Source organism: Microtus pennsylvanicus, chromosome 6 (assembly GCF_037038515.1).
Source record: "Microtus pennsylvanicus isolate mMicPen1 chromosome 6, mMicPen1.hap1, whole genome shotgun sequence".
Lineage (NCBI taxonomy): Eukaryota > Metazoa > Chordata > Mammalia > Rodentia > Cricetidae > Microtus > Microtus pennsylvanicus.
In genome coordinates, this window is record NC_134584.1 from 96,539,437 (window position 1) to 96,560,450 (window position 21,014).

The window sequence follows — 21,014 nt, forward strand, 5'->3', positions numbered from 1 at the left end:
CCCTCGGTGGCCATGGCACTGGCTTTCAATTAAAAAACACAAATCTTAAGCACACAGTTTGATTGATTTTTTTTTGTTTGTTTGTTTGCAGCACTAGGGGTGTTGTCAGGTAAACGTTCTACCACTGAGCTACACCCCCAGCCCCAGTTTGGTTAGTTTTGGCAAACTTAGATGCCAGTGTAAGCTGCATTCTGACCAAGGCAGAGGGATGTGTCCTCCCCTAGACGGGTCCCTGGTGCCTCGTAGCATGCCGGCAGAATCATCGCACAGGCTCCTTGGAGAAACACCATGGTGATCTCCAGGGCTTGTTGACCACCCTTGAACTCATGCTCTGCCTTGGTCAATCTCCAGCTACCAGTGTGGAATTTGAGTTGGAACTGGGCAGAAAGACAGTGAGTCTCTTGAGCCAGGACAATTGGGACCATACTGTGCCCCACCCAAGTTCTTCTCTGCTGTCCCGTTCTCCCCAGGCAGCTACTGTTTCTTCCGGATGGAAAGACGTAGTAGCATACATGGGGGCCCTACGTTATCCATTGGTACCCATGGGGAATTTGTTCCAGGGTCCTCTGTGTGATATCTGTAGATGTTCAAGTCCTTTACACAAATTGATAAATATCCTCACAGAACCTGCACACATCCTCCTGAGTGGCAGCCTTCTCTATATTAGTCAACATCAACATGTGTGGTCACAGCAATTGTTTAGGAATGACAACAAAAAATTCGGTACAGTTCAGTACAGATACAAGATATTTTGATTTTGTTTTTATTTTGGAAACAAAGTATTATTTTGTAGCCAAATTGGCCTTGGATGTGTGAATCCCTCTGCTTCTCAAACCCTGGGATTACAGGCAGGTATTATATGCTTGACCCCAGACACAACTTTTTTTAAAAGACGTTTTTGCTGGTCACTCCTGGCCCCTCTGTCCAGTGACCTGCTGCCCCACACTAAGACGGGCCAGTCCAGTCTTAATGTCGCTTGGGCCATCTCTGGTTGCCCTGGTGTCGTAACGTCTCTGCTGTGAGAAGGGTGGTTTGGCAGCTCCAGCTGGCGTTTTCCTAGGTTGCTGCAGGCTTGAGACAGCCCTGTCTTCTGAAGGCTCAGCATGCCACTCTGCTGACTGGGGTGTCTTCAAGCACTGGTCCCCCAGATCTCAGGAAGGCTGCTCATTTTGGCAGTCACATCTTTCAGAGGTTTCTCAAGACACTTTTCATAGAGCAGTGGATATTCAAGGGGAACTAAATTTGAAGCCGGTATAAAAGCTTTCCCTATAACATATGTGGTGTGAAACATAATCTGTCCGTCCTTAGCCTTTTGGGATTTTCATGGATTTCTGGTTCACGAGACTGAACTTTTTGTTTTGTTTTGTTTTGTTTTTCGAGACAGGGTTTCTCTGTGGCTTTGGAGCCTGTCCTGAAATTAGCTTTTGTAGACTAAGCTGGCCTCAAATTTACAGAGATCTGCCTGCCTCTGCCCCCCGAGTGCTGGGATTAAAGGCGTGCGCCACCACCACCCTACTGAGATTGAACTGTTTTATACACACTGGCTGTAGCATTCAAAACAATGTAGCATACAAAAAGGCATAAAAAGTGCTTTTGCGGAAGTTGGTTGGATCTATGAATGCAAAATTCATAAAATCTAAGGGCCGAGCAGATTCCTTGTCTGATTCTTTCATTCAGCATGGTTTATGGTTCATGTTGCTGGTTGTGTGTCATCCATTCTTTTTTGTTACTGAGTAATATTATATTTATGAAAATATTGTAATTTATTTGGCTTTCTGGGACTGTTCCCAGTGCTGTAAAACAAACTGTCAAAATATTCTTGGGCAAGTCTCAGTAGAGACATTAAGTGTTTCTTTCCCCTGGGTCAGTTCCTGCTACTATAATGGCTGGATCTGAGAGAGGTGTGTGTGTGTGTGTGTGTGTGTGTGTGTGTGTGTGTGACTTTATGAGAAAATTGCTAGGCCAAATTCCACAGGACTGTACCATTTTGTACTTTTACTAGCTGCAGGTGAGTATTCTGTTTGCTCCATATCCTTTGCCCTCAAAGGATCTTCGTGTGGTGGTCCATTTATGCCGCCACTAGAACAAACACATCACAGTCAGATCGGTTTATAATGAACACAAGTTTATTGGCTCACAGTTCTGGGAACTAGCAAGTCCAATATCAAGGCAACAGTACCTGGCGAGAGTCTTCTCTTGGTATCATAAGCCTCACATGGTAGAAGAGGAGAGAGAAGAATGGAGCATGAGCACGGGAGGGTGTGAGCCCACAGAGATGAGGAATCCACTCTGCGATCATCACATTGGCCAGTTCTTCCCATCGCTGCCCAACCAGCTCTTATGGGCCCCACCTCTCAATAGTCTCCCGTGGCAATTAAGTTTCAAGGAGGAGGCAAACTTTTGAATCCCGCCACTTTGCTTTGAGGAAGAGTCCATTGGGTGACCTTGGTTTTGGAGCCCGTGGGCGGGAGTCACTGTTGGTCTCCAAATGTTGATGGCTATTATTTATAGAGCACACATTAAATGTCTGGCTTTGTCTTTAGAGCTTTAGAAATATCATCCTGCTTGAGCCTCACAATAATGCTATGAAATATTAATGTGTTATGTTTTAACAACTGAAATTAATAGAGCTAAAGAAAACTAGGTAGAGGTTATGTAACTTTCTGAGGTCATACACTTAAGAGGTGTCAAAAGCCAGGGGTGAAGACAGGCAGTTTGGCTCATTAGTTTAACCACAGAGCTATACAGCACCCCCCCCCCCCCCACACACACACAAATTCTGTCTACAAAGTTAACTGGCCCTGCCATTGTTAATCCCTAATCTCATCATTCTTTTCATTCAGATACACTTTTCTTTATCTCTCCTGCCTTCATCTCGTGGATTCATACCCCCTCCAAAAATGAGCTGAGGTGTTGTAGAATATCTTTTTAAAGTGTGTGACTTTTGTTTATGCTGCATTTGTGTAACTCTGTGAAGCTGTGATTCTTTGCCTGTCTGAAACACCTGATGGCCTAATAAAGAGCTGAACAGCAGGAACAATAATAGGTAGGGCTAGCAGGTAGAGCAGAGAGTATAAATAGGAGACATTGGGATGGAAAGAAGAAAGAACAATAAACAACAACAACAAGAGGAAGACATCAGAGGTCAGCCATTCAGCTGCACAGCAAGCCATGGAGAAAGAAGTAAAGAAAGGTATACAGAAATAAAGAAAGACAAAAGCCCAGAGGCCAAAGGTAGACAGGTTAACATAAGAAAAGCTGGCAAGAAAGAAGCCAAGCTAAGGCTGAGCATCCATAACTAAGAATAAACCTGTGTGTGATTTATTTGGGAGCTGGGTGGTGGGTCCCTTAAAAATCCAAAAGAACAAAAACAACAACAAAAACAACACTCATTTTGGCGTTTCAACGTGAGGCTTGAATATCCATCTAGAGCCTGAGAAAGCTGGAGAAAAAGAATATGGCTCCTTTAAGAGTTTGTGTCTGCTGGTGAGCCCTTGAGCAGTCAGTTTGTTAAGTAGGAACAAAAAATGAAGTAAAAATGCCTGCCCTAATGTAAGCATCAGCATTCTAGAGCTCCTGGAAGGTTCAGTGCAGTTCCTGGTCACGAACCTCCGGGCTGTAAGCTTTCGGTCTGGCTTTCAGGACCCGACCTGAGAGTAGGCGGAGCCAGCTGCTAGAGCACAAGGAGGATCCAGGTGTAGCTTAACAGTCTAATGTTAGCTGGTGAGGTCAAAAAAGGTTAAAAGATACGCAGTGAAAGAGATCCAGATGGAAGAAAAAAACCAAACCTCTAAACAGGTTCCAGTGTGTTTTACAATGTATGAAGGCGTAAGAAAGAAAGAAGATGGGTATAGGCAGAAATAGAAATAAATAGATTAAAAATAATAAGTAAATTCTTTAAAGGGACAGTAAAAGTAATGTAAAAGAAAAAAAGCCATGTAAAGATGGGAAGCACAGGGAGTCTGGATCCTGTGTTGATTTTGAATTTTTTGATGGCTGAAAAGTGAAGGACAGCTGCTAAGAGACCTGGGATTGAAAGAGGAACTGTGGAAATAAACCAGCCTAGATATTTTAAGAATGCCTTAAGTTTAAAAAAGTTAAAAGATGTATTTGTTAAATGGAAATCAAAAACGCTTTGGAGAAGAGGTTTTGCTTTTGTTTCCATAAGAAACAAGGCTGTGGGTTCGTTCCACATAGATATGGATCTGGTTTGATCAGGGGAAACCGCCTGAAACTTGACAGGTGGTATCTATCAACAAAGGTTATAACTGGTCTCCCCAGGACTTGGCCAATATCTCAAATTTTCTCTCTGGCACCCTAAAAATACTTTGCCTACATTCAGCAAGAAGCAGTCTAGAGAAGACAATGTCTACCTTCCCAGTGAATAGGGGGTGTGGGTGGTCTTTGACTATTTTGTGGGTCATGGAAGTTTGTTATATTTAGGGGAATATAGGATAAAAAGACAACTATTAACCTCAGATTTTGGTATATGGTACAAATTCAAAGTCAGTTTTGTTACACTGTGTATATGTTTCTCCTCTTGTTTAAAGGATTTTGTATATTGATACAAATTTAAGGTTATTTTTGTTACAACATATTGTATATATGTTCTCCTCCTGTTTAAGGTATTGTACCTATGTAGTTCATTTAAAAAGTATGGTAAAATTCTAGTTTTTGAAAACTATTATTAAGAATTATTTAGGATAATCAAGAAACACAGGTCAGTAGTTAGCAATCTATAACAATCAAATTTGTAGCTATGCTAGGTATGTTTTCTAGATCATATAGAGATAGATTTTAGATAGATAGGATGGTCTTCAAATCCTTCAAAGACCTATAGGATGTGGTGTTTAAAATGTTTTGTTAATTTAAAGTTTTTCATGACAGTGAGACACATCTGCTTCTGGCAGAGCCAATTTACTCTCAGAGAAGATAGAGTTTGAAGAAACTCCTTATAGAGCTTTCTTTGTGGCAAGGTTAGCCACTGAGCAAAGAAGCTGCTCTTGCCTTTGACTGCTGACTATGTACTATGCAGACTAGACATGGCAGGAACCACAGGAAAGTGACTGCTGCAATCTTTGCCCAAAACAAGGCAGGTTGGTCCTTCAGGGTTCCTGCTTCACAAAAGAAACTGCCAGACATTCTTCAGGACACAGAGGAAAGTGACTGACAAACTGCCAATATAGGTGGAACAGTCTTTCAAATTTCCTGCTTCATGGAAAAGTCTGCCAGATACTATGGGCCTGTAGGCTGAAGATAGATGCCCCAATGTTACAAAGGAACTCTGGGTGACTGTTTAAGTAGTCAGATGTCTCTGTCAATTCTAGAGTTTTTTGGGAGTTGTCTTGGAAGTTGTTTGCAATGCACTTTTTGTTTATTTAAATAATATTCTATTCTTCTTTGGTGGAGTTGAAGACTAGACAGTTATAGTTGCATTTTTCCTTAGACATGACAGAAAGTAAGTTAGGTATAAAATTTTGGATTTACTAAGATAGGATAGATTATAGAGTAATTTCCTTAAATTTATCAGACACAAATTAACTGAAATTCAGTACACTGTGAATGTAATCTTTACTCCATAATTGTTCTTATTGTGTACAGTCTTACTATGTTAAAAGCTAAAACTTCACTCTGTTTAGAAAGAAAAAAAGGGGAAATGTTGGGGACTATGATTTTTAAGGTGTGTGACTTTTGTTTCTGCTGTATTTGCTTAACTCTGTGAAGCTGTGATTCTTTGCCTGTCTAAAAAAACTGAGGGTCCTAATAAGGAGATGAACGGCCAATAGCAAGGCAGAAGCAAGGATAGGTGAGACTGGCAGGCAGAGAGAATAAATAGAAGGAGAAATCTGGAAGGAAAGCAAGAAAGAGGAACAAAACAAGGAAGAGGAGGACATCAGGGGCCAACCACCCAGCTACACAGCAAGCCACAGAGAAATAAGTAAAGGTATACAGAAATAAAGAAAGATCAAAGCCCAGAAGATAAAGGTAGACAGGTTAACATAAGAAAAGCTGGCAAGAAACAAGCCAAGCTAAGTTTGGTCATTCGTAACTAAGAATAAAACCTTTGGGAACTAGGTGGTGGGCCCCTCAAAAAGCCAAAAAAGCAAAACACACATGCACGCAAAAACTGGTAATGATGGTGGCACATACTTTTAAACCTTAAGAAGCTGAGACTCAAGGATCACAAGTTCAAGACCAGCCTCGACTACACGGCAAGTCCTGCATTCAAAACAAAAAGTATGCAGTGTTTGCATTTCCTTTTGTGTTTCTGTTATCACTGCCCCACAGCTGCTGCCCTTTAGATTTGTGGAGTCGGGAAGAGCAGGGTCACATTGTGTTTATCTTCCTATCCTTGACAATTTATTGAGCTAAATTCAGTGTTTTTCTAAACATAAGAGAAGCAAAATCACCAAAGTCCTTCAATGGGGGCTATTTCATAGAAAGATAATTCAAGACAAATTGCATGTGTTTTTCTCCTTGGAGAGAGGAAGGCAAAGTCAACAATACAGATACCCCACTACCACCACCACCACCACCAATGATCAAACCAAGAACCTCATGCATTTTAGGCAAGCAATGTTATCATCAAAGGGGCATCCCCAGCCCACCCTTTCCTCATGTAGTATTGAGTGAAAATGGACAAGATGTCTTAGGGACCCCAAGGTTTGTCCCTGAAAGTGAGAAGACAGTCTTCATTTGCCAATGAGAGGCCCTTATCTCTTGCCTGGTTATGTCTCCCCAAGGTATCTGCTTGTTTTATCTGCTCTTACCTCACTGGTAGTTTCTAGCTAGCAAGCCTGCTGCCTCATAATCAGTTATGTTTTCCCATCCAGAAGAGGTAGAAAAAGCACATAATTTGTGGGGCTGTGCAGAATAAAACTATAATGCTTATGAAGAAGCCTAAGAGGGTGAGCCTGGAGAGATGGCTCGGAGATTAAGATCACTTCTTCAAAATCACGAGGATCAGAGTTCAGATCCCAGTACCCACACAAGCTGAGTGTCCCTTGCAAAGGTCCAGAACTCCAACTCTGAGCAGTGGAGAGACACAAGGGTTGCTGATGCTTGCTGGATTCCAGCCTCGCTGAGAAAACACGAGCCCCATGTTCAGGGAGAGACCCTGTCTCAAAGGAAAAGGTGGGGAGTAACAGAGGAAACCCTGTGACACTCTCTGGTCTCTTCACAGTCACAGTTACACACATGCACAGATACATGTGTGCCTGAAATAAAGCTTTAAAAAATAATTCTAAGGAACAAGAGGGTGTTAAGTCTTTTGTGAGGCACACAATGGCAGAGATCACACGCTCTTGGCTGCGGTCTTTAAAGAAGACAGAACCCTCCCAGCTGTCCTCCAGTTTCTGAAGATCTGCCTGCTTCTGCCTCCAGAGGGCTGGGATTAACATTGTACCACCATTGACCTCAACGATTCTTCTTTCCTTTCTCCATTCCTCTCTTTTCTTTTCTGTTATGGTTTTTTGAGACAGGGCTTCACTGTTGTGTAGCCCTGGCTGTCCTGTATCTCACTCTGTAGAACAGGCTGGCCTCCAGAGTGCTGGGATTAATGTGGCCCCACCACACCTGGCTTCAATGATCCTTAGCCCAAAAACGGAGAAGGAAAGCATCTAGTGTTCTGTGGCATGTTTCCGGTGGGTCCCTGGCATCTGTGGTGAGATACAGTGCATCCTCCAGAGAGGCACTGTTGTCTCTCAGCCCCAGGCATGTGATGGCATGAAGGAATACAGTCTTTGTGGAAGATATCTAAGATAAGGTCATTAGCCACAACGAGACGACTGGCAGCCACTACAATACGACCGGTATCCTTATAAAAGGGGAAAATTGAACAGATACGCATGAAGATGATGGATACATTCACCCACGTGTATGTGCACGCACACACACAGAATGCCATGTAAACAGGTCGAAATTGGAACAATACACCCGGAAGCCAGTAAGTACCAACGACAGCTGGCAAACCTGCAGAAGTTAAGAGTGACACAAACAGAAAACAATACTGCCCTACCCCCTGGTCTGAGACGTCTACCCTCTACAGCTGCGAAATAAATTTCAGTGGCTTGAGCCCCAGTTTACGTGCCTGCCTTCTGGTTGTGCAGCAAACTCACATCACCATCCCTACCAAGCCTCTCCTGTTACTCCTCTGACCTCCTGACACAGCTGAAAGTCCAGGTGTCCCAAAAGGATTGGAACCGAGATGGATGGGATCAGGGCAATGCCAGTTGTGTTTTTCATGTTACAGGAAACAGTGGAGCGCAGACAACACAGAGGCCTCTTTCAGATTCCAGGAATCGACGATCACTCCTGTCCTTGTCTCAACCCCAATTTAAAAGCCATTAACAGCAAGGGGCAAGTCCCACACTTGGTGCAATGTTAAAGCCCAGGAGTGCGGGCAAATTGGCAGGTGCCTGAATCCACCTCCTCCTCTCAGCTCAGGGCGACGCGAGTCTGCTTTCTTTTTGCCTCTAAGGCGCCAGCTCAGGCAGGCTAGTCCGGGAGGAAAGGCTTCCCTGGATGCCAGGCTGCGGAGCCACCGGGGGAAAATGCAAGCGGACGTGTGCCCGGTGCCTGGGGTCAGAAAGGGAGGAGGGCCGCTTTGTGAGGAAACAATTTGCAGAGCCGGCTAAAGTGGGAGTCGGGCGGGCCGTCCGGACTCAGGCACGCATGCACCCCGCGGTAGGGCAGCCGAACAGGACCAGCGCCCCGGAGCGCACCCCGACACGGCCGCCGAAGCCAGGCTCCCGAGCCGCAGCCGTGACTCGGGATGACGCAACCGCGGCGGGTTGCATCAGCCCGCACCCTCGCGCTCAGCCCGCCCCATCGTCGCCCTGCTCCGAGCGCTGATTGGGCCACGTTGGGCACTGACCTCTGTCTCAGCCAATGGGCTGCAGCCACAGAGAGCGCTGTTTGTCGGGCCCTGGTGCGCAGCTCCCATAAAAGGTACCCGAGACGGGGGCGCGCGTCCCAAAGACGCCAAGTGTCGTTGTGCAGCCTCCGACGGCCTCGTCGCCTCCCGCTCGGCATCCTTGAGCGCAGCCGAGCCGCAGACGCCGCAGGCATGGAACCCGAGCCGCAGCCCGAGCCACAGCCCGAACAGGTCACGCTGCTGGTGAAGAGCCCCAACCAGCGCCATCGCGACTTGGAACTGAGCGGCGACCGCAGTTGGAGTGTGAGCCACCTTAAGGCCCACCTGAGCCGAGTCTACCCCGAGCGTCCGGTGAGTGGGGGGTACCGTGGTGCCACGCCCGGCGGGGCTGCCTGAACTCACTTGTCACGCACTGCAGGGCGCAGGGCTCCTTCCTGCCTGACCGTCTCCGGTACCCCTCTGCTTGCCCCAGGATCTGTCATCTCTTCCGGGCCTCCACCCCTCCGCGCCTGCTTCCTGCTAGCTCCTTGTCACTTTGCCTCCCTGTATCTCCTCACTCCCGAGGATGTCACACGTCAGCTCCACGTCCCTATACCTCTTCCTCGTCCTCCCAGGTAGCACACAGCCTTCGCCAAGTCAGGGAGACAGTAATTTGACCTTGGATGAGTCATTTCCCCATCTAAGCCACAGTGACACCCCCCACCCCAAAGACAACTCGGTGACTAGGTGTTCCCAATTCGACTTGCATCCATAAGAAATGTGAATGCTGCCAAACAAGACTTCTGGGTGCAGCGAGGACAGAAGAGTGCTTGTGCCAGCTTGGGACAGAGGGCGGGGGTGCGTGCCCAGTCACCAACTTCTGAAGGTCCGCGCCCAGACGCTAGACGTGGCTTTTCTCCTGCCACCTTCCGTTGGCTGCCCCTTCCTGTAGCTCAGCGTTCTAGAGGCTTTCCTTAGTCCGGGGGAGGAGCCCCCTTAACTTTCTAGCAAAGGGTGATTGAGAAAGGAAGCCCTGGAGTCGCCCCGAGTCTGGTTTGACGACTTCCGTGGGTCAGTTAGGAGGCTTTCTTTTTTAGTTGACACATCTGTCAACAGCTCCCTTAGCCCCGCCCACCCCTCCGGTCCCTGCCACGTGACGGAGACTGTGCTGGACCTTCCTGTATTTACTTTGTACTCTGATGTTATGTAAGTGTCCACGAGTGCAGTTCTGGATCAAACGGGAGAGGGCAATCGGGTGGCTGTAGACGGGGACTTGGAGCGGTTGGTTGCCTTCGAGCTCCAACCGGCGGTGGTGACGCGTGGGTTTCAGTTTTTGTTCCGTACTGTGGGGAATGTAGACCAGACTTTTCCCTTTGAGTTGTTAGGAACTTTCTTACTCTGGATGTAAGCTTCCAGTCCCATGCCCTCTGGAATTTGTCTGGGCGGTCTGTAATATCTCCAAGGCTGTTTCCACGAGACCAGGTGTCCTTGTTGGGAGGTGGCAGTTAGGCACGTATGATGCTCGTGGGATCTCTGGTTGCATCATTTGTAGAACGCTGTGTTTTGAGGCTTGTTTTTCTCAGGCAAGGAACATTGGGCCTCTTGGATTTGAAAACCTAAGGGGGTAAATACAGGTCTCCTGGGTATACCAATCTGTGCCTTAAAAATTACCAGGAATGGGGTACCGGGAAGTGCAGCGGGGCACTTCTGTACTGCAGTATTGGGAAGGCCAACACAGGGGGGTCATGGCCTCCTGGGCTATACTAGTGAGCGCCTCTCTCAGAAATTAAGGGAGAAAGCATGCTCATAATTTCTGGAGTAGTGCTGCCGTCGGGTGGGAACCCCGACTTTATAGTCATTATTTGCTTAGCATTTTATTTTCAAATTGGCCTTGAGGACAGAGTGTCAGTTTGAACCTTTAAAGGAAGAGAACAGTTCACATACACAGGCAACTGTGGTTTGGTTCAGCCTTTGCTGGTGGTTGGCTTCACATTTAGAAGAATATTTTGCAAATTGACATGTATAGCATTTACCAGCAAAGCAAGTCAGAGCAAAGCAAACACAACTTCCAGTACGGTTTTTGTTTTAGGTACAGTGTCAGAAAGCCCTTATAGATGCTGATTAGTAAATGCAGATTGTTTTGGTTTTGAGGCAAGGCTTCTTAGCCCAGACAGCCTGAGTTGTTCTGTATCTGAGGCTAGCCTTCATCTTGATCTTTCTGCCACTACTTCCCAAGTACTGGGCTTATAGGCATGTACCACCATGCCTAGGTGGGTACAGTTTTCCTGGTCTTTTGGGGGGCAGTATTTTGAGATAAGAGCTGTCTAAGTACATACTTTTGTAAGTATGGTTAAAGAGAAATTTAAAAATAGAATTTAGAAATGAGAATCATATAAAAGTGTGTGAACTCTTGTCTTTGATGTCACTGGTGTGGAGGAGAACATGGCTTGGAATCTTGGTCCTAGCAGTAGGCCACCTCAGGTGCTATGGGCGAAGACTGACCATAGGTACACTGAGTTTTCACTGGAGCCAAACCAGGTTTTAAAGTTTGTTGCTGTTGAGGCCCTAAATGCAGTTTGTGTTTTTTTTGTAGCAGGAAGCAAGTCTCCTGCTGAGTAAGAAGTAAGGGGTGTGACCACAGTTCTTATGGACTACGGGATCATTTGCCTCACGAATTTATTTACATATATATTTGAGATTAAAATTAATTACGTTCTAATAAAAGTTTTGCATATGAGAACTTAAAAAAGTCTTGTGTGGTGTTGCAGCAAACGCTGGGATCTGTGCTGACTTTGCTTTTCCTTCTGTTGTGCTCAGCGCCCAGAGGACCAGAGGTTAATTTATTCCGGGAAGCTGCTGTTGGATCACCAGTGTCTCCGAGACTTGCTTCCAAAGGTACTTTGTGGCACTTAGCATCAGCTTTGGGGTGTTGTCAAGCACTCGCGGGTTGAGTCCCGTTCCTAAGGTGTCTCTTATTACACTCTGCAGCAGGAAAAGCGACATGTTTTGCATCTGGTATGCAATGTGAAGAGTCCCTCAAAAATGCCAGAAGCCAGCACAAAGGTACGTGACCCTTTTGTGATAATAACTATTTGTGTCTTCGATTCTCATGGGAGGGAGAAAGGAAGTTGAGTGAAACTTGAGAGATGTTCTAGTGTTCCCCGCCCCGTCCTAGCAGGACTTAGATAGAGGCTGTGTTCTCAGCGCAGTGAAGGCTGGGTGTAGGGGCAGAATACCTGCTGTGTGCAAAAGCAAAGTCACACCTCTGGCCTGAGGTCACTGTGTGTCCCTGAGGTCACTGTGTGTCCGGAATACAGCACCAGGACGGCTCTTGAAAGTGGGGTTTACAGAAATGAGCACATTTCTCTAAGGAACATTTTGCTTTTGTTTTTTGAGATAGGATTTCTCTATGTAGCCATGGCTGACCTGGAACTCACTCTGTAGACCGGGCTGTCCTGGAACTCACAGAGCTCCACATGCCTCTGCCTCCCGAGCTGGGATTAATGGCGTGTGTCCCTGCAGCCAAGCTAGAAACATTACTTTTTATAAAGAGTATTTTATATTTCCTGTAGAAATTTCTGTCATGATTATTTGGACAGGAAAAAGCCACAGTCTTCCTTGTATCTTCTCTAAAGACTTAAATTTGACAAACTCATTTGTGTTTCCACTCCACGATGCTTGCTTAAGTATACACTAAAATCTTCTAGTGTGTTAATGGACTTCCATTTGCATTCCAGTTGCATTTCCTGCAACATCTGAATATCACATATGCTGCCTCGTTGTATGTATCATCTCGTGGGTCCCATTTAACTTCGAGGCTTTGTGGTTTAGCACTGTACATCATCAGGAAGCTTTCTCACCAATGACAATTGAGTTTGGAAGATTTTCCTGAGACTACAGTAGTTATTCTTAGGGAAACAGAAATGTGAATAATCCTTTTATTTTTAGTGCATATGTGTGTGTAGATATTAGATATTGGTATCTATATAGAGAGGTGTTTTTGCCGGGGCTTGAACCCAGGGCCTCATGAAGGCAAGGCGAGAGCTCTACCGCTGAGCTGCATTCAGCCCTAGTATCTGTATGTTGAAAATCATTGCAATGAACAAATAGAGATTTTCTTTGCATTACATTGTACTTAATGTGTGCAGTTGAGGGCGGGGATCAGGATAGGCACTGGTAGCAAGGCAGCTCTCTTCTCTTGATTGCACACAGTTGCATCAGGCCCTGTGCTCTGACCTTTGTGTTACTCAGGGCGCTGAATCCACAGAGCAGCCAGCGAACACTAATCAGGCACAGCATCCTGGGGATTCCTCAAGCGATGGTCTAAGGCAAAGGGAAGTTCTTCGAAACCTTTCTCCCTCTGGATGGGAGAACATCTCCCGGTGAGTGTTGATGAAGAACGTGATTGTGCTCCATTTGTGTCAGGATGAGGTGTGTTCGCACAGGTGCAGTCGGAGCTTCAGGATGTACAAGATGGCTTCATCTTAAAGGCCTCATGGGTCCGTTTTTCTTAATATTAGTCTCTCAATATATATTTTAGAAAGTAGGCCCATGAAATGAAAACACAGGCCTTTTAGCCCCTAAATTGCTGTGCTTCCCAATGGCTGCCACCTCCCTGCAGCCCTATCCTTATGACTTCTTAAGTGACCCTGCTCAAATGACAGAATTGATGGCAAGATTGAAAGATAAAAGTGAAGCAAAGTGCCAGGTGGTGGTGGCGCACGCTTTTAATCCCAGCACTTGGGGCAGAGACAGGCAGTGTGAGTTCGAGGCCAGCCTGGTCTACAGAGTGAGTTCTGGGACAGGCTCCAAAGCTACAGAGAAACCCTGTCTCAAAAAACGAAAACAAAAAACAAAAAGATGGAGCAGAGTTTAAAAATGAAGTGAAAATACACCAGTGTCGCGCCCCACCTCGTCCAGCAAGGAAAAACGCAACACCCGGAGCTCTTCTTGCAGCAGTTTTCAGGACTTTATTCACTTTCTCACTTTTCCTCTCCGGGCAAACCTCTCCCAGCCATTAAGTAGGCATGGGCTGCCAACCCCGAACTACCAGGTGGGCACTGCCCATAGGCCCACACATATGCAAGCAGCTGATGATCATTGCATGATTAGGCATAAGTCAGACTTTAGCCATCTCAGGAGTTGATTATACATCTCCATCAGGTGTGACACCATGCAGCTCGCTACACACCAGTTGTTTTATTTTTTTCTCTTGGAGAATTTCCTTTCGTAAATGAAGTAAGTAGTAAGTTTTTTGAGGTACGTTGCTAGATTTAGGGATAGGAGGGGAGTCCTGATAAGCTAAACTCCAGGTCGGGAACCTTCTGGCCCTAAGGAAGATGCTTTATTGTTCTGGACATCTTGTTTGGGATGTCTTTTTAGGAACAGAAGCATTTATCGCTTCGCCATTTTTATTTTTTCTGTTGTATTGATTTATCGCTATTCAATTTTTATCAGTTGTGTTGAGGTTTCTTGACTCCTACCCAACAAGGCATGTAACAGTTATGGAAGGGGGGCTTCCTCCCCTCGTGTGTATAAGAAGCACACAGCCCTGAGCCTCTCATGTGCTTGCTTTGGGCAAGGGAAGGCTGTTGCATGCCGGAAGAAGCGAGTCTGGCATGGCACAAACCATGTCTAAAAGTCAGGGCCTGCCTGATCTTTTAGCTCAGGAGCTTGTGCGAGTCCCTGACTTTCTGAGCTGCACTGGGCTTTCTGTAATTAGGGTGGACTCTCTCTACAAGGTTGTCAGGTAGTTATCCAGCTGTGTGGGATACCAGGTGACCAGTCAGCACACAGGGAGGGTGTCACCTGCGCTCACTGGGGTCAGGGAAGAGGAACGATCTTTCTCAGGAAGGGCTTGGGGATATGGCCGGGATACTCCCCTGTAAAGCCTGATCAGTGGTTCCAGTCCTGGGTTAGACTCATGAGGAAGAGCATCAGCCTGTCTGCATGGCTGTGCAGCTCTCCCTTGCCAACATGATGGGAACCAGAGCGGGCAGGGCTCTTGTTTCCCATGGGATCTGGTGAACCACCGCGGGAACCTGTCTTCAGGGCTGCTGTGCTCGGTGTCCAGGGTGCACCATACAGTTGGCATGGTGGGAGCCGTCCTGTCTCTCTGACTTTAACTGCTGATTATAACTTATTATTTAGCTCTTTATCCCAAACCCACTCAAAATGCCCTTCTGTTTGAATCTGCATACAGGCCTGAAGCTGTCCAGCAGGCATTCCAAGGTCTCGGGCCTGGCTTCTCCGGCTACACAACCTATGGGTGGCTGCAGCTCTCCTGGTTTCAGCAGATCTATGCAAGACAGTACTACATGCAATAGTGAGTCCCGCTGTGCTGGGTGTGGCCAGGGCTCCTTGGGATGGAGAGAAATCCCATCTGTGCTATAAAGTGCCGAAGGGAGAGAGGGCAGTGGCTTTCTGTCTGCCAGAGTCCTGTTCTTTGTGGTCTGGTGTAGTAGAGTGGAAACAACAGCTTCCTGATTTGTGTATTGATGTAGAATTAGTTCCAGATAAGCTTTTTGCCATGTGGCTCCTCTCAGACATTCTAAAGACATTTGTTTCATAGACATGGTGCTCAGTACCTTTAGTGGCTCTTAGTTCCTCACTTGAATCCCAGCATCTGGGAGCCAGAGGCAGGTAGGTTTCTGTGAGTTCGAGGCCACCCTGGTCTACATAACAAGTTCCAGGCCAGCCAGAGATCAGAGATATATAATGAGTTTCAAAATGTGTGTGCGTGCGCACACACACTAACACACACACACATAATCTAAAAAAGATTCTTCTCTAAAATGAAGACAAGCTAGGCATATGCGTTCCTAGTAATACTGTTAGCCGTGGAAGCCCCACAGGGCCGAGAGCACCCTTTGCTTACGACGCCCTGCCTTCAGCAGTGTCTGTTTCTGTTGTTTTTGTTTTAGCTTGGCTGCCACTGCTGCATCAGGAGCTTTTGTCCCAACACCAAGGGCACAAGAAATACCTGTGGTCTCTACACCGGCTCCAGCTCCTATTCACAATCAGTTTCCGGCAGAAAACCAGCCAGCCAATCAGAATGCAGCTGCTCAAGTGGTCGTTAATCCTGGAGCCAACCAGAACTTGCGGATGAATGCGCAGGGTGGCCCTCTTGTGGAAGAAGATGACGAGATTAACAGAGACTGGCTGGACTGGACCTACTCGGCAGCCACCTTTTCTGTTTTCCTCAGCATTCTCTACTTCTACTCCTCGCTGAGCAGGTTCCTCATGGTCATGGGCGCCACCGTGGTTATGTACCTGTAAGCAGGCTGTTCTTTCTTCTCCTTACTGAAAACGACACTGTATTGTGGCTTGAGTACAGGCGTCTTGTTTCAGTCTGTGGTCCTAGAAGGAGGTTTACTTCAATCCTGTCGTTCTGGCATTTCCAGTGCGAGGAGTCCATGGCTTGGCTATGTGTCAGTCAGAGTGCAGAAACCCCATGTTAGTGCCAGAGGAATAGTCTTATTCTCCAATAAGTGGATAAATGACCTTTCAGGCTGGTGGGCTTGGGAGGCACAGGACAGAGCCACACTGCAGCACAAGAGGGACAGGACAGAGTGGTGTTTATCAGGCTGTGGCCGCTTTGCAGGACAAAGGTCAGACAGTGACTGTTGTCACAGCCATGAAAGGCCAGTGACCCTTTACACAGCTGCTGCTTGCTTCAGCTGTTCTTGTGTAGAGCAATGGCTGCCAACTGGAGATAACTCTGCATCCTCTCCCGGGGGACATTGGCAGTGTCTGGAGGATGTCACAGCTAGAGGGCTGGTCTGTGGTTGAGTGAGTGGCAGCAAGGGCTGCTTCTACGTTTCCGGCAGTGTACAGGAGAGTTGACACTGTGAGGATCCGGCCCGTGAAAGCTTGGCCTACAGGAAAGGTCTCTGGTTACAATGGATGGAAGGAAGTTTTTTTTTTATAGTTAAAACGGGTTTTTATTTTAAGTTTTAAAAAGGTAAGAAGTACAACAAACAATATGTTGTCTTGAAAGTTGAACTTTGTTAGATTTTCCAATTAGAGTCTTTTATCAAATATTTTTGTAGTTCTTAGAATCAAATATTTATGTGAACAAACTTAGATTATTATTACATTATGTATATATTACATTATATATGTGTGTATAGTTTTATGCACGAATGCATTTCCACTTCTGTCAAGTTTGGTTTGTTTTCATTCCTGTGGTGCCAGGTGTAGGACCCTGGTCCTCCTCCATCCAGGCAAGCAAGCACACTTTCTTATAGTCTCAGCTTGTTCCTTTTTTTTTTTTTTTTTTAATTTTGAGACAGGGTCTTGCTGACCATACTGGCATCGAGCTCACTCTGTAGCCAAGGCAGGCTTTGAACTTTGAATCCTTCTGTAACCTCAGGATGACTAGGCTCATGCACTGCATGCTGGCTCTGTCGAGGTTTGCAAGGGCCAGGTTTAGTTCCTATTAACAAGCATTTTTAACACACACTGCATGCCAGCTGTTAACTTATTGCTGGTGAATAAAAGGCAGCTCCTCCCTTTAAGGACCAGAGGCCTGAGAAAATGTAGGAGACAACAAGCCGACTGAGGTGGCATCGCACGAGCTTCGGTGCCTTAGCCTCTCGCGTGGCTGCCACGTGGCTTAACTGGGGGTATCTATCTGTGCTTTCCTCAAAGGCATCACGTCGGGTGGTTTCCCTTCAGACAGAGGCCAGCTCAGAACTTCCCGGGTGATGGTCCTCCTCCTCAGGAAGCTGCAAACCAGGACCCCAACAATAACCTCCAGGTACAGGACTCCCTACCCTGCCACACTCCCCAGTCCTTTCAGACTCACGGTCTGCCATGTTTTAAGGCTAAGTATTTCATGGTTTCAAAAATAAATTATTCTTACAGCATCTATTTTTAAGACTTTGACTATTCTATATAGGCATATGGCAGCTGGAATTTTTGCATATGTTATGATCGGGGATCAGGGTGTTGGCCCACGTTTTGAGAATAAGAGCTTTGTGACAGTGCATTGAACTATGGAAAGTGCTGATGATAGTCATTCTGATCGATTAGGTACATAAGCACATCTCAGAATAGACTTCCTGAAGAGTAATGTAGAAGCAGAATCTTCATGAGGCATATTAGTGCATAACCCTAAAGGATAGACTTTCTAACAAAAATTGCCTCTGTAGTCTGGCTACACTGACCATGGCCTTGGTTGGTTTTCTAGCCCAGGGCGCTGACCAGATTGGAGGACTGGTTAGTGTGTGGCCAAGTTCATTACTGTTTGACAGTAGCAAAAGGTCAGGGTTCTTCTGTCAAGAGCAGTTTCAGCTGCAGATGTGCTGTAGACACCGAGGGGTGCCTCCTGCCACAAAGGGCTCATCCCCCAGGACCGGTTGGCCTGCCAGGCTTTGCCCTGACCTGTCCTCAGGATAGTGCCCTCTGGACCCTAATTGGTTTCCCCGTTGTGGTTTTGCCTGTAGGAAGGCACAGATCCTGAGACGGAAGACCCCAACCGCCTCCCCGCAGACCGTGGCGTGCTGGACCCTGCGCAGGCCAGCCCATCGTTTATGAGCACCGCGTGGCTAGTCTTCAAGACTTTCTTTGCCTCGCTGCTTCCTGAAGGCCCGCCAGCTATACCAAACTGATGGTACTTGTGCTGTTGCTGGCGGCTTTGACAGCTTGGACTGGATCGTCTGGCTCCAGCTCATTGTCCTCACCTGGCGTGACTCAGCAGAGTCATTGACAACCCACAGGGTGGCGGTGTGCTTTTGTGCCAAGCAGAAGCACAAACTAAGACATGAAGCCGTGACACAAACTAAACAGGGCCCCTCATGTCTTTATTCTGAAGAGCTTTAATGTATACTGTATGTAGTTTCATAGGCACTGTAAGCAGAAGGCCCGGGTCGCATGTTCTGCCTGAGCACCTCCCAGATGTGTGTGCATGTGTGCTGTACATGGAAGTCATAGATGTGTGTGCATGTGTGCTGTACATGGAAGTCATAGATGCAGAAGTGGTTCTGCTGGTTCGATTTGATTCCTGTTGGAATGTTCAAATTACACTAAGTGTACTACTTTATATAATCAGTGAATTGCTAGACATGTTAGCAGGACTTTTCTAGGAGAGACTTATGTATAATTGCTTTTTAAAATGCAGTGCTTTACTTTAAACCGAGGGCGACTTGGCAGAGGAGAAACCTTTGCTGGGTTTTCTGTTCAATAATAAAGTTTTGCTATGAATGACTGTGGCAGAGACTCCCATTGTCCTGGCAGTTTGCTGTGTCCCTTGTCACTGGAGAATCAAGAGTTCAGCTGCTGATTCTTAAATAACCCCAATACTTCTTCTCCTAAAGGGCTGTTTGTACCAGTGAGGGAGGAGAAGAGGCTACGGAAGCTCCTGTTAACGAGGGCCGTGCCTGTGTATGTCCACATTTCCTACCTATATATCACTGGCTTATGTAGGAACCCACCAAGGTTACCCCCAAATTCAAGGCCAGTGGCGTTAAGTGCCGGGCCTGGTTATTACTTCCCCTGGAAACCTCAATTTCAGTTGAGAAAGGAATAGAATTTCTCATTCACCTACCCTGGTTCCTCATGAGTACTTAGAGGCTGTGTTTGCCCTGAAAACAGTCCTTATGTCTGGGTAGCTATAGTCAGAGCCTGCCAAGCCAAGTCTCATCTTGGAAGTGCGTGAGTTACAATGCATCGTGGTTTCTGGATGGGAAAGAGATGGGTTGTGATGGCAGGAATACCAAGGAGTTGAGCTGGGGTTTTTTGGTGTGAGCCCACTAAGATTTGGATTCAGTGCTCTGGCAAAAGGCGTGAGGAAGGGCCCAAAACTGGCCTCTACCAAATAAACAGAAATGCTGGGGCTGCCTTAGTATATTACAGAGGAAGGGACCCAAAACATATAAACTTACAGTGTTAGGACTTTTCAAGTATTACTCCATCATCAAAGGGAAGTGATAAGTATAAAATGTCCCATGCCCGTGGTCCTCAACTCTGATAAATTGCCCTTTTTCTCGTGCAAATTCCCTGTGATTGGCTGACAGAGGTAGAGACCACAGATGGGCTTCAAAGATAGTTCTGCATGAGATATACGCAGCACCTGGAAAAGGGCAGCTTGCAGCATTCTGTGCTTTCTGAGACATCCAAAGAGCAGTGGTACAGGGAACTCTTCCCTCTGGGCAGAACGTTGTGATGGCATCGTTTGCTTATGGAGAGAAATCTAGAACCACATAATCAGTGTATACTGATTAGACCATGTTCATAATTATACTGTGGTGTATACTGATTATACTACGGTGTGTGCCGATTTATGAATCTGCATATACTGCTTATGGGTTGTGGCCAGCGGTTTAGCTGGGACTTGGGAGAAACAAGATTGAGAAGCTGGTCAAGAGGCTTTGGGGAAAGGCATGTAGGTAGACCTCTGAACAGACCAAGATCCAAAGGTATTCCCTGTGAATTCTCACTAAGGGGTGGATAGGACCCATTTGTAGATAGCAGCCTGTCTCCTTCCCTTGCCACACACATCCTTGACCCATAGGCTCATGGATAAAGTGTCAGGGTGACAGGGATGAGGTCTTGTAAAGCCCAGCTCTACGGGACAGTACGTGCTACAGTCTGCGAGCCAGGAACTAGGCTGGAGATTTAAACACAAAGACACACGGAGTCATCCTTGATACAAGAATGCCAACTTTATTGTGCTCCAGGGAAGCTTATGCAGGGATCCTTAACTGATAGCTTTTCCCCAGCTCTTGGGATTTTCAGCTGTAAAACCCACCAGAATTCACTCCCCTGTCATCAGGAACTCATGAGGATCTCGTGCTCAGAGCAGGTGCAGGCACAGGAGAACAAGCTGTTTTGCTCAGTTCACTCCAGCAGGCAAAGGGTCTGAGGCAGGCAAAGAAAGTCAAGGGGCCAGGAGTCTGCAGCCCCCAACAAGGTCTGGCCTAAGATTCAGCAGCATGGACTTCCACTCATGACGAACCTGCTTGTAGCATAAGACATTAATAGTTGTACTTTATGTCCCAGTATGTAAGCCACAAGTTCTTGGGGAGCACAGTGGTCATTTCCAGGGACTGCGCATCCCCTGCTGGGGAGAAGATCTGCGTGTTCCCACTGCATGAGGAAGAACTGTCATTCTCGATGGAAGTGTGATTTTTTTTTTTGCGTTTTTTTGGAGGTTGAG

The 21,014-nt window shown here is 46.5% G+C and overlaps 1 protein-coding gene across 1 annotated transcript; it reads left to right on the plus strand.

Moving 5' to 3' along the window:
- The first annotated feature begins 8,945 nt into the window (after positions 1–8,945).
- Herpud1 (homocysteine inducible ER protein with ubiquitin like domain 1) lies at positions 8,946–19,068 on the plus strand. The gene is made up of 8 exons (XM_075976932.1): positions 8,946–9,226; positions 11,672–11,749; positions 11,843–11,917; positions 13,106–13,236; positions 15,057–15,179; positions 15,778–16,128; positions 17,507–17,615; positions 18,304–19,068. The coding sequence occupies exons 1-8, from the start codon at positions 9,068–9,070 to the stop codon at positions 18,466–18,468; spliced, it is 1,191 nt and encodes a 396-aa protein (XP_075833047.1). The 5' UTR covers positions 8,946–9,067; the 3' UTR covers positions 18,469–19,068.
- The last annotated feature ends 1,946 nt before the right edge of the window (positions 19,069–21,014 follow it).

Coding starts and splice junctions, on each gene's coding strand:
- Herpud1 (XM_075976932.1), top strand. CDS start 9,068: ATGGAACCCGAGCCGCAGCCCGAGCCACAGCCCGAACAGGTCACGCTG. Junction 9,227..11,671: donor GAGTCTACCCCGAGCGTCCG/GTGAGTGGGGGG, acceptor TGTTGTGCTCAG/CGCCCAGAGGACCAGAGGTT. Junction 13,237..15,056: donor GGATGGGAGAACATCTCCCG/GTGAGTGTTGAT, acceptor ATCTGCATACAG/GCCTGAAGCTGTCCAGCAGG.